The 13,683-nt window shown below is 55.2% G+C and overlaps 1 protein-coding gene across 1 annotated transcript in view; it reads left to right on the top strand.

Moving 5' to 3' along the window:
* The window catches only part of PLCG2 (phospholipase C gamma 2), a 165,595-nt gene that overhangs the window by 120,566 nt on the left and 31,346 nt on the right, over nt 1–13,683 (top strand). Inside the window, exons 23-28 of the mRNA XM_021093743.2 lie at nt 2,695–2,791; nt 4,130–4,196; nt 5,803–5,960; nt 9,307–9,409; nt 11,559–11,768; nt 13,136–13,281. Coding sequence (XP_020949402.2) covers nt 2,695–2,791; nt 4,130–4,196; nt 5,803–5,960; nt 9,307–9,409; nt 11,559–11,768; nt 13,136–13,281 — 781 coding nt within the window. The remainder of the gene's footprint in view (nt 1–2,694; nt 2,792–4,129; nt 4,197–5,802; nt 5,961–9,306; nt 9,410–11,558; nt 11,769–13,135; nt 13,282–13,683) is intronic.

The following is a 13,683-nucleotide window of genomic DNA, read 5'->3' as shown; positions in this document are numbered from 1 at the left end:
CTAGCCCAATCTTTGTAACAGCCCTGCTGAGTTATGCTGGTGATCATTCGCGCTTTATAGATGCAGCATATGAGGCTTTGCAAGGTCCAGCGACAAAGCAGCACAGGCTCTTCCCATTACACAAGCCTGTGTGTGATTTTAAATTCAAGTTCTTGTGCTCGTGCTTAGTCCTGTGCCCTGTGTGCCTTAAGTCCTTAGTCCCGTGCAGTGGCTGCATCCTGGACTGCAGAGGGTACATTTTTTAGGCCAAAGGCACTTGGGTCTGTGAGGGTTGAGTTAGTTCTTCTCCCTTTTCCCCTGAGAAGAATTCTCTGCCCATCCACAGGTCCCTAGGCAGGTGGGTTCAGGGGATGATTCCTACCTTAGTGCAGTAACTTGTTGATAACCATGAGCATGGCCGAGACTCAGGCACCCCACAAAACTGGAATCTTTTCCTCCCACAAGATAGCTGGACCTGACTTAGAAATCTGAATCACAGCTCGAATGGAGCAATCTTGAGCACTCTCTGCAGCGCTTTGAAATAATTCGTTTAATCCACACAACAACCCTATAAAGTTGGTTCTGTTCTTACTTGCGTTTTAGAGATGAGGACACTGAGGCACAGAGAAGTACAGTAACCTGTCCAGGGCCACACCGCAGGCTGAGAGTTGAAGCCAGCCCTTCTGTCTCAAGAGCCCACATTCTTTTTTTTTTTTTCTTTTTTAGGGCCACACCTGCAACATGTGTTAGTTCCCGGGCTAGGGATCAAATTGGAGCCACGGCTGCCAGGCACAGCCATGCTGACTCGGGATCTGAGCCGTGTCTGCAACTTACACCACAGCTCATGACAATGCTGGATCCTTAACCCACTGAGTGAGGCCCAGGATCGAACCCGCATCCTCATGGATACTAGTTGGGTTCATAACTGCTGAGACACAACGGGAATTCTGGGGAGCCCACACTCTACCTCACTTCATGTGCTAGGTCCAGAGTTTTTAAGTAGGAGAACCCCCTCTTTCCAACCCAGTTCTTAGCTGGATCCACAGTGGATCTTGTCTCAAGAGGAGTTAAGAGACTAGTGTTAACTGCCTTCGGTGAGGATTTGCAGGGCAACCTGGGGCCCTGCTCAGGTGCCCTCATTTCTTGCTCTTTTCCTGGTGGCAACAGTGCCACCTTGTGGGATGCCTGTGTCAGACCACTTTTTTTTTTTTTTTGCCTCCTTCCAGATTAGAGGACCAGATAACTTTTGTTCAAATCAGGATGTATTTGAGAGTAAAGTGCTTTTTTCATAGTTACACCTGGACCACAGGTGTAAAGCGCTCAGTTCTGGGCAAACGGGCTGTACGATTGCCCTGTATACAGCTAGACTTTGCCCGGGATGGGTCTAGAGAAATGAAGGTGAAAGAGTGTGAAGTGGGCTCATAGGTGGTAATTCTGTATTTGCCACCAGTCCTCACTCTGCTTATTCAGGTCCACCACCTTCTGTTAAGTGCCCCCGAGTAGAGATTTGATTGAGACCAAGAAAGGTGTCACGCAGAGGGGAAGACAGATGTATAACTCTAAGTTAATACAAGGCGCAGACGGCTTCAGCAGCTCTGGGGACAGATGCCCAGGAGCACAGAAGAAGAGCACTCGGCCTCGGTGGCAGTCAGGGAAGGCTCCCTGGAGGAGGAAGGCCCCAGCTGAGACTTAAATGCTTCGTAGGAGCCATTTAAGCTGGCTATGAAGAGCAGGGACCGAGGCCTAGAAGCTGGACGGCATGGCAGGGCCACAAGGGGAAGGGGACACGGGTGGTCTGGAGTGACTATCTGGTTCCAGTCAGAGAGATGCAGGGGGTTGAGGGCCGAGAGTCCCTGGAGTTAGTGCATTCTGGGTTTTGATTGGCAGGCTAAACAGTTGAGGCCTGGGTTTGAAGGTCTTGCAAGCTGTGGTGGGGTCAGAGGTACATTCTGGAAAGTGCCCCCTGGCACAGGAAGTAGCCCACAGGAAGGGCTGGGCGGGGAGCCCTGCATGTCCAGGCGGTGGACCTGGGGGAGCATCTCGGGCCCTGCCAGTTTGGCTGAGTCGAGACGCATGCGTAGATTGCCTATGTTTTGAGGTATCAGTGTTGCCACAGAGGAGGGAAGAAGGGGGGGGGGCACGGTTTTAGCTGAAGAACAAGAACACACCCCCCTGAGGGCTGAATATGCACAAGGCGCTATTCAAAGCCAGCAGCGTATGGTAACTCGTCCAGTCCCAGTAAAATGCTCTGCGGGTGGCCCTGGGACGGCCCCACTTACAGAGGGAGGGTCAGAGGCACAGAGCTCCTGTGGAGTTGGCAGTGGAACTGAAATTGGATTTGCTTCTAGAACCTTCGTTATTCACAGCCCTTCCTGAAAGGGGGTTGCGCCTGCTCTAGAGCAGAGCTTCTGTCTTGTGTGGTGTCTGATGTCCACGTACATAACTGAGACTTTGGACTTTTGGTGGCTTTGACCAAACCCCAGGAGCATGGTCAGGGGAGGACGTGACCTGACCCCTGCCCCCCCAGCACTCAGAGCTGATTTAAAAAAGCAGGGGATCCCTTTGTTATGCTCTGCTGTCACAGCTAATGACCGCCTCCTCCGGTCACGTGGCTACTAACCCCCTCCCCGTGCCCCCCCCAGCCCCCTCCCCAGCTGGGAGCTGGTGAGCGGTAATACTGCTCCACCGCGGCCCTCTGACGATGTGTTTCGGCAGGTGGAAAGGAGACTACGGAACCAGAATCCAGCAGTACTTCCCGTCCAATTACGTCGAGGACATTTCAGCCGTTGATGTGGAGGAGCTGGAGAAGCAGGTGAGACTCCGTCGCACACGGTGGGGGAACCCCGGATCCCATTCTTGGGGATCCACAGGCCATCTCAGTGGACACATTTGACACGCGTGACTCTGTGGGCCCCGCAGAGCTCCGGGACAGGGGACAGCAGTGACGGGGAAGTTGGGACTGTCCCCCTAGGCGTGGAGGGTGAAAGGCACTGTGACAGGACAGTCAGGTTTTAATGAGGATGTGCTGGGCTGGCAGGCTTTGCATATGCAGGAGAATTCCCTCCAGAGTCAAAACAGCCAAACGGCCAAATGGGAAATTTGTCCTTTGCTGAGAGCGGCTTGCAAATGAAACACATTGAGTTTGGCCCGCCAGACGCTGAGAACGTGCTTGGTGTGTGTAAGCCGGCCCAAGTGGAAGGGGAGCTGAGGTCGTCCTGGCTTCATTCCAGACCTGGTGTCTGTTGCCTGCTGCCTCCTGCTCGGAAGGCTCGAAGGGCAGCCACTCTCAGTGTGACAGCCCAGCACCAAGGCTGGCAAGTCTTAGGCCTTCTTCTAAGGAAGTGGGGCAATCTGGGAAGGCTGCATGGAGGAAAAGGGCTTTGAGTCTTAGAATTCAAGTTAGAGTTCAACAGCCAGAGGCCGGCAGAAGGGAATTCAGGTGGGAGGTACAGCCTACGCAAAAGTGTGTGGCGGGAATGCAGTTTTGTTGATTGTGCTCGGCCTGAGGCAGAGTCGTGACCCCCCCTCGCTGTGTCTGTCCCGGGCCGCCCTCACCCACACAGTCGGCAGGAGCCCGGTGGAGAGGTGGGTAAGTGTGAGCCAGGGATAGTTCTGCTCACCTTCCTGAGACCCGGAGTTCCCCGTCTCACCTGGCCCCGGGGGTGGTTCAGGTGCACAGCCGGAGGAAGAGCCGCAGGGCTGAGCAGGGCCCAGAAAACCTCAAGGCCAGATCACCCCGCGGAGGTGTTGCTCCTGTAGGACACAGGGACCTGCCGAAGGGTCTCGAGCGGGGCTTTAAAAAGGCAGCCAGACAGGCGCATTTCGTCGTCATGGCAGAAGAAAAGGTCAAGGATGTTTTTGGAAACCAGAGCCGCAGAAATGCTTCGAAACCTCTTCTGGGATTCACAGGGCCCATCGTTCCAGCCTGGAAAATGAAACGCGGGCCCTGCCCGCACCTGCTCGCTGCCGGGTCCCCGTCAGCAACGTGCTTCACTACTTAGCTCTCTCCCCGCGGACACAGCCTGTGATGAAAACGCATTTTAAACAGTTCCACAGGCAGTGTCTCTGCTAAACGGTGTGCTTTGGAACCTGGTTATCTTTTTATTATTTCCATTAAGACTAACGTGAGTTATGTCTTGTTTCTTCACAGATTATTGAAGACAATCCCTTAGGGTCTCTTTGCAGAGGAATCCTGGATCTCAACACCTATAATGTGGGTATGTGCACACATCAGCCCAGATTCCCACCCAAATCCCCCATGGCCTGGCCTCAGGACGGCCCCGGGCAGGGAGGTGGCTGGGCCTGGGTCCTTCCAGCCTGGCCCCGGCCGCCGAGGCTGGGTAGTGCCAGTCTGGGCAGTGGGTGCAGTGCTAGGTCTTGATGGCTCTGCTGTTAATATCTGCAAAATTGTGAACCTGAGTCTGGCTTGCGCATGACAGGTGCTGGACGGTCGCTCGTCGATGCTGCTCCCAGCTTCATCATCCGCGTTCTGGGGTCTGCCTGGGTGCCCCAGGCTTTTCTCGGGGTGTGGGGGCGGGGGGCGAGACGTTGGCTGGGCTGCAGTGGAGCGTATTGTCGGGAGGGTCTGGTTCCCAGCCCAGCTCTGCCTCTCAGTGGCTCTGAGACCCTGGGCCTGTCACTGCTCCTCTCAGCTGCAGCTTCCTGGCCGCTTAGCTAGGCGTCAGGAAACCTGGCCCGGCGCCCCCCTTCCCCCCTCCCCCAGAGTCTGGTGCAGGAGGGAGCACACAGCCTCGGTGGTGGGGGGAGGGCTATGATGGGCCTGGGGCTTCCTGGGCCTTTTAAATGAGCCTTTGGCACCTTCCAGATGAAGGGGCTGAAGGCGGGGTGGAGAGACCCTCTAGGCAAGAAGGCCTGGCAGCTTTCTTCCCGAGCAGCCCACGTTCCCACAGCAGGCCCCTGTGCCCCCTGCGATTGGTCGGTCCATTAGCCTCAGCAGGTGGGCGAGGGAATCTCGGTTCCAGTTAACTGGGGAGAAAAGCAAGTCCCCGTAGGGACCACAGGACCTGTGAGTTACCAGACAAGCTGGGTCCGCGCATTCAGGCTCCTGCTCTTAGCTGTGTGGCCTTTGTGTGTCCCGCCCCGAGTCTGCAGGGCCCAGGAGCAGGCTCAGGGTTATACGAGGGAGTGTGGTGTCAGGCCGGATTTGAGCCTCAGCTTTGCCACTGCCAGCTCTGGGACCTTCCGTGGGTTTCTTCGCCTTGAGTCTCCCGTGACCTGGGCAGAACAGGACCAGCACCCCCAGAAAGGTGTGATAAGGAGTAACTGAGATGCCATGTGTGTGAGCTGCTCAGAGCACATCTTGGCGTCCAAGAGCCCAGAGATCTTAGCCCATGATGTCACTGGGCAGATACGGTCTCCTCGTCGCCTTAACTTTCGTGGCTAGAGAGCACTCTTCTGCAGAGAGGATCTGATCCATGTCTGGCTTCTCGTGCTGCCGGCGATCCTTGGCTCAAGGCGGTGACTCCAATCTCTGCCTCCATCTTCAGTGGCCACCGCCCCTGGTTCTCTGCCTCAGTTTGTCGTCTCCTTTCTCCAGTAAAGGACACTGGTTCTTAGTTTTAGGGTCCACCCTAAAAGTGGCATCCTGATCCCCACAGACCCCATCTCCAAATAAGGTCACATTCACAGGCCCTGGGGGTTAAGACTTGGCCACAAGGTAGACGTCCCCGTCAGCGCTGACCTTGAGGACAAGCAGTGGCGGCTGGGCAGCGTTCATGAGAGGAGTGGCCTGGGCAGTGGACCCGTCTGGTCTTCGTGGCCTTCCAAGAGGCTGATGGGGTCTTTTGTTATCCTTTCCCGAAGTGAAAGCCCCCCAGGGGAAAAACCAGAAGCCTTTCGTCTTTATCTTGGAGCCCAAGAAGCAGGGCGACCCGCCGGTGGAGTTTGCCACGGACAGGGTGGAGGAGCTCTTTGAGTGGTTTCAGAGCATCCGGGAGATCACCTGGAAGATAGACACCAAGGTAAGGCTTTTGCTCACCTGGGCTCAGGTGGGCCTGGTACCCTCAGGCTTCTGCGGGGCAGGGGTGGGTCTGGGCCGCAGGAGGGGCAGGCCCAGTTCAAGGTGGAGGTGGAGGGGCGTTCAGAGAGTAGGAACAGGCAGGGACAGTGGAGTCCCCTAGGGAGCCGGGTCTTTGAAGGCTCAGCGTGTGCACTGGCCCCGTGTCTCTTAACCAAGTTTTGCCTTCCTCCTTTTGAAGGCTGTCTTGTTTCTCAGTATTGTTTAAAGCAGCCTGGATCCTTCCAGTGAGCCTTCATGGAGCTCCCCTCCCTGGACTGGAAAGGGTTCTGGGACACTGTAATTGACAAGATCCAGCCCTTTTCTTCTAGAAGGCTGTATTCTTGTGGGAGAACTTCCACTCGAGACAGGAATGGGCTTTTTAGGGTTTATCCAAAATGGAGCATTAGTGCTTGGCTTGAGGTCTTTTGAGAAGGATGAGGTTCTAGGTAAGGATTAGAATTAAGTCGACTGGAGTTTGTATCCCGGCAGGGCTGGGCCTTGGGTACGTAACCGCACTTTGTTGGACTTTGGTTTCTTTGTCAGTAATGAGGAGCCAAATACCTAACTCCCAGGATGCAGCGAGGATGAAATGAGATGCTGTGTGGAAAGTGCTCCCTCTGGAGCCTGACACGTGGCAGGGGCCCAGGTCATGATGCTATTGAATTGCGTTGCTGTCCTGCCTGGAGGACAAGGGGCCCTGCGTGCTGCCATGTCTTGGATGAGGGAGTGAGGTGCTGTCTGCTCTTTCTTCCTTCCAGAGAACTGGGAGGAAATTTTAGGGTTTCCCATGCAGTCACTTGCTTCTAAGGCAGATCTTGGTCCAGAGGACTGATTTTGGACCCTTCCGACCTGTGCTTATAGCTCATGCATTTCTTCCCCCTTCCCGACCCCAAGTACTTGGCTGATCATTGCCCCCCGCCCGCTGTGGGGGCCTTCGCATCCTGGCCAGTCTTTGGTCACCAGAGGCCACCTGACTCATCCTTCTTTAAGCAACTTTGTGCAGAAGGCTGTTCAGCTGGGCACCCTCCCTGGCAGGGCCTGCTGTCTCTCCCTGTACTGGAATCCCATCAGAAGCCTTACGTATGGGTCCTTATTCTCTTTTTTTTCCTTCTCGCTTTTTAGGGCCACTGCCCCCATGACATATGGAGGTTTCCAGGCTAGGGGGTCAAGTCAGAGCTGTGGGTACTGGCCTACCACACAGCCACAGCCACGCCAGATCCCAGCTGCATCTGCGACCTACACCACAGCTCACGGCAACGCCGGATCCTTAACCCACTGAGCAAGGCCAGGGATTGAACCTGCATCCTTATAGATGCTAGTCGGATTCGTTTCTGCCGAGCCACAACGGGAACTGCGAGGGTCCTTATTCTTTGCAAGGCTTGTCACAGCATGACTTCTGTCACTTGGGATGAACCACAAGCTTGTGGCCAGCAAGGCTGCTCCCCTCTTACTGCCCTCTGGTGCCTCCGTTGCAGTACAGCTCCGAAGCGACGGCGGGGGGGGCAGGGGGGCTGTCCTGGGGTTCGTTTCAAAGAGCCCATCCCCGTCTTCTAGGCATGTTCTCATTGCCCGTGAGTGGTTGTCAAGATCTGCGTGGCACCGCCTGCTGGCATGTGCCCTCCGTGAGCATGGGCTCGTGTCTGGGATTCTGGGCCCCTCTAGCTGAGAAAGGACTAAAACACTCGTGAGGACGCCTTGAGCAGCTGTGTTGATTCTCGGGCACTCAAGCCTCCTGGGGGGATGGGGCCTGGCGCTGATACCTCGGCCTGCTGCTTCCTGGTTTTCTCCGTTTCTTTTTGGAGAAAAATGTGACTTCACTTGAAGCGTGTGCCCTCCCCTGCCAACTGCATGAAGGTGTCTGAAGTTAAGCCTCGCTCTTCAAGGCTGCTCGCCTCGGCTTTCGCTCTCCATTCCTTTTTAATTGGCTTTATCATCTTACCTATGAATGTTGGCCTCTGAGGCCGGTTTGAAAGCTGGCTCTGCCCACTGGGCACGGCCTCCAGCCTCCCTGTGCCTCAGTTTCCCCGGCTGTGTGACGAGGCTAACCTGAGTACTCACCTCCCAGAGCTCCTGGGGGCATTAAATGAGGAGGCCTCTGCCCTCGCCAGGCATGGGGCCCCCAGGGGGTGTAGCCAAGCGGACCGGCCCGGGCACGCCTCCCCGGGTCAAGGACGAGCACACCTGTGGTTTAGACAAGCAGGTGAGGGCACCCGCTTTCTTTTGTAAGGAGGACAGTCCTCGGCCGAGAAGAGCTGAGGCGCGAGCCTTCGGGAAGGTTTGAGGAAAGCAGTACCTCTTTCCCAGTTCTGGATGGAGTCCTCCTGGTGGGCATCCTGGAGGAGCAGTGCTTTGGGGGGCGTCCAGAAGGAGAGAGGCTCTGATGGCCCTGCAGAGGAGGGGGGAGGACAGGGCTGCTGCAGGGCAAGGAGCCAGGAGGTCCTTGCTGTGGTTCTCAGAGGGACCCGGGATGGGGAACTCGTGCATTTCAGAGAGGTCTTCTCCAGTGGAGGCTGATGACGTACAAGGGACGACGCAGGGTGGTAACGCGGGTGAGGCTGATGGCTTCAGCGCTGGCCCTCGGTGGAGCCTGGGGAAGGCTCTTCTGCCTTTCCGTGGTAGAAAGAGAGAAAGTCTTCCTCTCAGGGAAGCGGGGCCTAGATAATCGCCAGCAAGCGATGCCCCAGGCCAAGCGCCCCTCCCACCCCCCATGGTGAATGTCACCATCTGCGTGGGGTCTTCTCTCCAGTGTCCCCTGACCCCTTGGCCGGTGGGAGGATGAGTGGGTTGGGTGTGGCCTGAGAGGGCGGCCTGGTTTGGAGTGACGTGAGCGCCCACGCTTATTGAAGACGGATTGGACTGTGGGGCCCCCGACGGAGAATGCAACTCCCAGGCCTGCGGCATGTGACCGGCTCCTGAAGAGCAGGGGAGGGAGTGAGGACGAGGACGCCCTGGTCTGGAGAGCGTCTAGCTCGGGCGCTAGAGCCTGATGTAACAGCTTGGGGGTCGGGGGGCAGGAGGCCTGGATCCGAGGGTTATGGAGGGAGGGGTGTGACAGAGAAGAGCCCTCATTCCCCTCTCTTCTCAAGAGCTGTGGCTAGAACCGATCCCGGATCCCAGGCCGAGGCAGCTCGGGGGAGACTTTCCGCAGTTCCAGGAAGGGGGGGGAGGGGCAGCAGCAAGGAGCGCGGTCCAGGGCATGAAAGGTCTGAGCATGCGCGAGGGGCGGAGGCGGGAGAGGGGACCGGAGGACACCGCGGCGGGGGTGCTGCAGCGGTGGCATGAAGCTAATGCTGGTTGGCTCCACGCAGGAGAACAACATGAGGTACTGGGAGAAGAACCAGTCCATCGCCATTGAGCTCTCGGACCTGGTCGTCTACTGCAAACCCACCAGCAAGACCAAGGACAACTTAGGTACCGTCCCCCGTGACTCTGCCTCTGGACCTGGTGAAAGCCCTCCATGCCTCTGGCGTCTGGTGTCAGAGGGCACAGTGAGAACGCTTCCCACACGTCCCGAGGGCACAGTGAGAGCCTCCTGGGTCTGTGCTCAGGGCCAGGGTCCTGGGCAAACAGGCGCTTCTGTTACCTTCAGCAGGAAAAGCCTCTTCAAAGGTGGAGTCGTTTTCCTGCTGCTGTGACAAGTTGCTACAAACGTGGTGGCTGAAAGCACATGTATTTACTCCCTCCTGGTCCAAAATCAGGCTCCCTGAGCAAGGCAAAGTGTCAGCAGGGCCTCACGTTCTCCAGGGAGGAGGGTCTGTTCCTTGCCTCTTCGGCTATTTTTTTTTTTTTTCCTTTTAAAAAATAATTCGGTGAATTTTATTGTATTTGTATCAACACAACCTCATTTTAGAACACTTCCAGGCCCAACCCCCGTCCGCCTCCCCTACCTGGTAACCCTAAGTTTTTCAACCTCTGCGAGTCTGTTTCTGTTCAGCAAATAAGTCCATTTGTATCTTTTCTTTCTTTCTTTTGCTTTTTAGGGCCACGCCTGCAGCACCTGGAGGTTCCCAGGCTAGGGGTCGAATCGGAGCTGTAGCTGCCGGCCTACACCACAGCTCCTGGCAACGCCAGGGATCCAACCTCCGTCCTCATGGATGCTAGTCAGCTTCATTAACCGCTCAGCCACGACGGGAACTCCTGTATCCTTTTTTTTAGATTGCACACACCAGTGATAGCTTATGATGATGTTTGTGTCTCACTGTCTGAGTAGTTTCACTTAGTGTGGTAATTTCTAGGCCCATCCATGTTGCTGCAAATGCTATTATTTCACTCTTTTTATGGGTGTAATTCTCCATTGCACATAGGCTTGGTGGCACTAGCGTTCCTTGGCTTGTGGCCATGCCACTCCAATGCCTACGTCTCCATCTCAAGCCCGTCACCTTAGTCAGCAAAGTCTCTCTGCCACATAAGGAACACGGTCACAGGTTCCAGAGACCAGGACCCGGGTGGGTTTGGGACCGTTCTTCAGCCTCCTGCAGAAAGGTTCAGAAATGGATCGTTGACCGCATTCTGCCAAGGAGCAAGTTCTTTGATCTAATAAATGGTCCCGTTCATCTTTTCTTGCCCCTTTCGAGCAGCTCCTGTCTCGGATCGCAGGCATCTGAGATTCCAGGGCACAGGACCAGAGGAGCAGTACTGAACCCCAGGGCTCGTGGTCACTGGGAGGCTGGTCTCTGGGTCGCCCAGACGCAGGGAAAGATGTCCAAGTGCCAGACCGGCCCTGGGCAGGTTCCGTGTGTTCACGAGCCGTCCCACCACGGCTGACGTGAGGAGCAGAGCTCCGCACGAGCAAAGGCTTGCCTCGTGTTCCACACGCCTCCTCCCCTTCTTTGTCCCCTGAGCCACGCAGGCATCCTCTCTGCCCTCACATCCCCTGCTGTGGCCGTTGGCTTTCCCTCCCCAGATGCAGGGTTTACTCACCTTGTGTCTGGTGACGAGGAAGTCACGTCCACTGACACATCTTTCATTCCTTAGGTCCCCCTCCCCCGTCCTCTAGAACTGTGCCGCTTTGGTGGTTTCTTGTCCAAGGCTGTGGGTTGTTTTAAACAAAAAGTAAATGACCATAATCCTAGACTAAAAGGCTATGGGAACCCTGGGCTCCCTTTTTTTTTTTTTTTTCCCCTCTTTAGGGCCGCACCCATGGCATATGGAGGTTCCCAGGCTAGAGCTTGAATCAGACCTATAGCTGCCAGCCTACACCACAGTCACAGTAACACAGTATCCGAGCCACGTCTGTGACCTACACCACAGCTCATGGCCACGCCACATCCCTGACCCACTGAGCAAGGCCAGAATCGAACCCATGTCCTCTTGGATACTAGTTGGGTTCACTAACTGAGCCACAGCAGGAACTCTTGGGATTCCATTTAAAATTGAGGACCCTCCAAGGGCAGGAGCCCATAGCAGAACCAATTTTGTCACTGTTGTCATAACCACTTGAGTATCTTATCCGAGAGCAATTCCTGGTTCCATTTTCCAACCCAAGCATCTAACCAGTGTATCAAGCATATAGAAATTGCATAAGACACAGAACAAATGGTGACTTCCTCTTTGTGTGCAGAAAACCCCGACTTCCGAGAAATCCGCTCCTTTGTGGAAACGAAGGCTGACAGCGTCACCAGACAGAAACCCAATGACCTCCTCAAATACAATCAAAAGGCTCTGACCCGCATCTACCCCAAGGGACAGCGGGTTGACTCCTCCAACTACGACCCCTTCCGCCTCTGGCTGTGTGGCTCCCAGATGGTGGCACTCAATTTCCAGACCGCAGGTAAAGCGGAGTTGAGTGTGGCCAGGATACCAGCTCAAGGCTCATCCGTTGATCAGAGTGATGAAGCGGACCACTGGGCACAGCGGGCACTTACTTGTGTCTGGGGGGGGGGGGCGGTCCATGATGGCCAGCGACAGACGTGGAGTCAAACTGGCTTGAGAGAAAAAGGAAATGCACCAGCTCACGTCATTTTAAAGCCTAGGAGTTGACGCTCAGCCTCAGGCATAGCTGCATCCTGGTGTTCCTTCAGTGGCTGTCTTGGGGCCCCCTCTCCTCTTCTGTTCATCCCTTTCTGAGAGCTTCATGCTCAGGCTCTCGTGCAGAGATAGTCATGCTGGAAAAAGCCAACATGCAAGACTTCCTTATGCTAACAGCGTTAATCACAGGTCCTTGCACTGTGCTTGTTCTGGAAGCCTCTCTGGGGGGAGCTCAGTCGTCTCCTCGCTGTTGTTTTCACATCTGCGTAGGAGTCCACTGCACGGAACCACCGTGTAGTCAGCTGATCGCTGCCGAGGCCCTTTTATTTCTCTTCATTTGCTGTTATAATAGACGGCACCGCCCCCTGTTACCTACGTGAGCATCATTGTAGAAGTGGGAGTACATCTCCGGGCAGAATTCTCCCCAGTGCAGGGTGGATCCGACAGCTTTGATTGACTTGGCCGTGAGGGAAAGCCCTGGACACCTGGATCCAGCAGCGTCCATCCTAAGACCCTTGCCCAGCGCCCTCCGCAGGGGCTGTGGGCGGGAGGGCAGATACGGTTGTAACATGTCTGGCTAACTTTTCCAACACAGTTGCAGCAAACTTTTTACTCTTTGATGGGTGAAAAGTGACCTTACGTTGTAGTCTGAGCCTCCCTTAGTGGGAATCTCTCACCGTGAGTAACAGTTTAACCAGTTTTTTGGTACATTTAAGAAGCATTTGCATTTTGTTTTCTGCAGACTCCACTCATGCTTCTTACCCAGTTTTTCTAAGGGGGTGTCGGTATTCACAGCACGCATTTCTCAGATCTTTTATAGGTTAAATGTACATGTATAAATGTGCCTGTCATTTGAGTTTAAATAACTTCAGGATATCAACATTTATGGAACTTCCCTCCTCTGTGGTCATTTTTAGCTTCCGTAGGTTCTGGATTGTTGGGTCATACTTGGAATGGTGTCTCCTTGTCTGCGACTTTTTACAAAATTCCGTGTCTTCTTTCAGTAACATGAGTTTTTGATGAATTTTTTTAAACCCATGTATTCGGGTCTGCTGCCTATTTTAATAGCTGCCTCCAGTTATTTTTGGCAAAAGGTATGAACCACCCTTCCCGGCCCCTGCGGGCCCCTTCTCATGCCTGAGTTTCAGCAGCGTTGCCTTTGCTTCCCAGATAAGTACATGCAGATGAACCACGCTCTGTTTTCCCTCAACGGACGGACGGGTTACGTCCTGCAGCCCGAGAGCATGAGGGCCGAGAAGTACGACCCCATGCCGCCCGAGTCCCAGAGGAAGATCCTGATGACTCTGACGGTCAAGGTAAGGCCCGCTCTCCTGCCCAGGCCAGGGAGCCGGGCGGCGTGGGGTCGGGACGGCCAGTGCCTGGGGCGCAGTCTCCTTGTCTAAACCGTCAGCGTCGTGGAGGACTCCTTAGGATCTTAGCGACCGTGCGGCCCGGGGTCTCGGGGGGAGGAGGGAAGGGGGTGGGCGTCTTCCCACTTCATCTCGATCATCTCCCCTTGCTGGAGGAGACGTGAATTTATGCATCCGTGTCTTGCCGGCTTCAGCAGGGTCCGAGGTCCCTGTGAGGTCAGCCTCTGGCCGGAAAAGGAGGCAAATAGGACACGTGGGCAGTGGCTCTTTGTTCTCCATGGAGCAGAGAGCTTATCCCCAAGAGGGCCAGTTTTGGGGGAGAAAGTTTTTTTTTTTTTTTTTTTTACA

This window comes from Sus scrofa, chromosome 6 (assembly GCF_054392235.1).
Source record: "Sus scrofa isolate SSC_HxYL_T2T_F1_AM1 chromosome 6, Sscrofa_HxYL_maternal_Yorkshire_Landrace_v2.0, whole genome shotgun sequence".
NCBI lineage: Eukaryota > Metazoa > Chordata > Mammalia > Artiodactyla > Suidae > Sus > Sus scrofa.
Note: the sequence above shows the minus strand (reverse complement) of the source record. Positions and strands in the feature narration are given on the sequence as shown.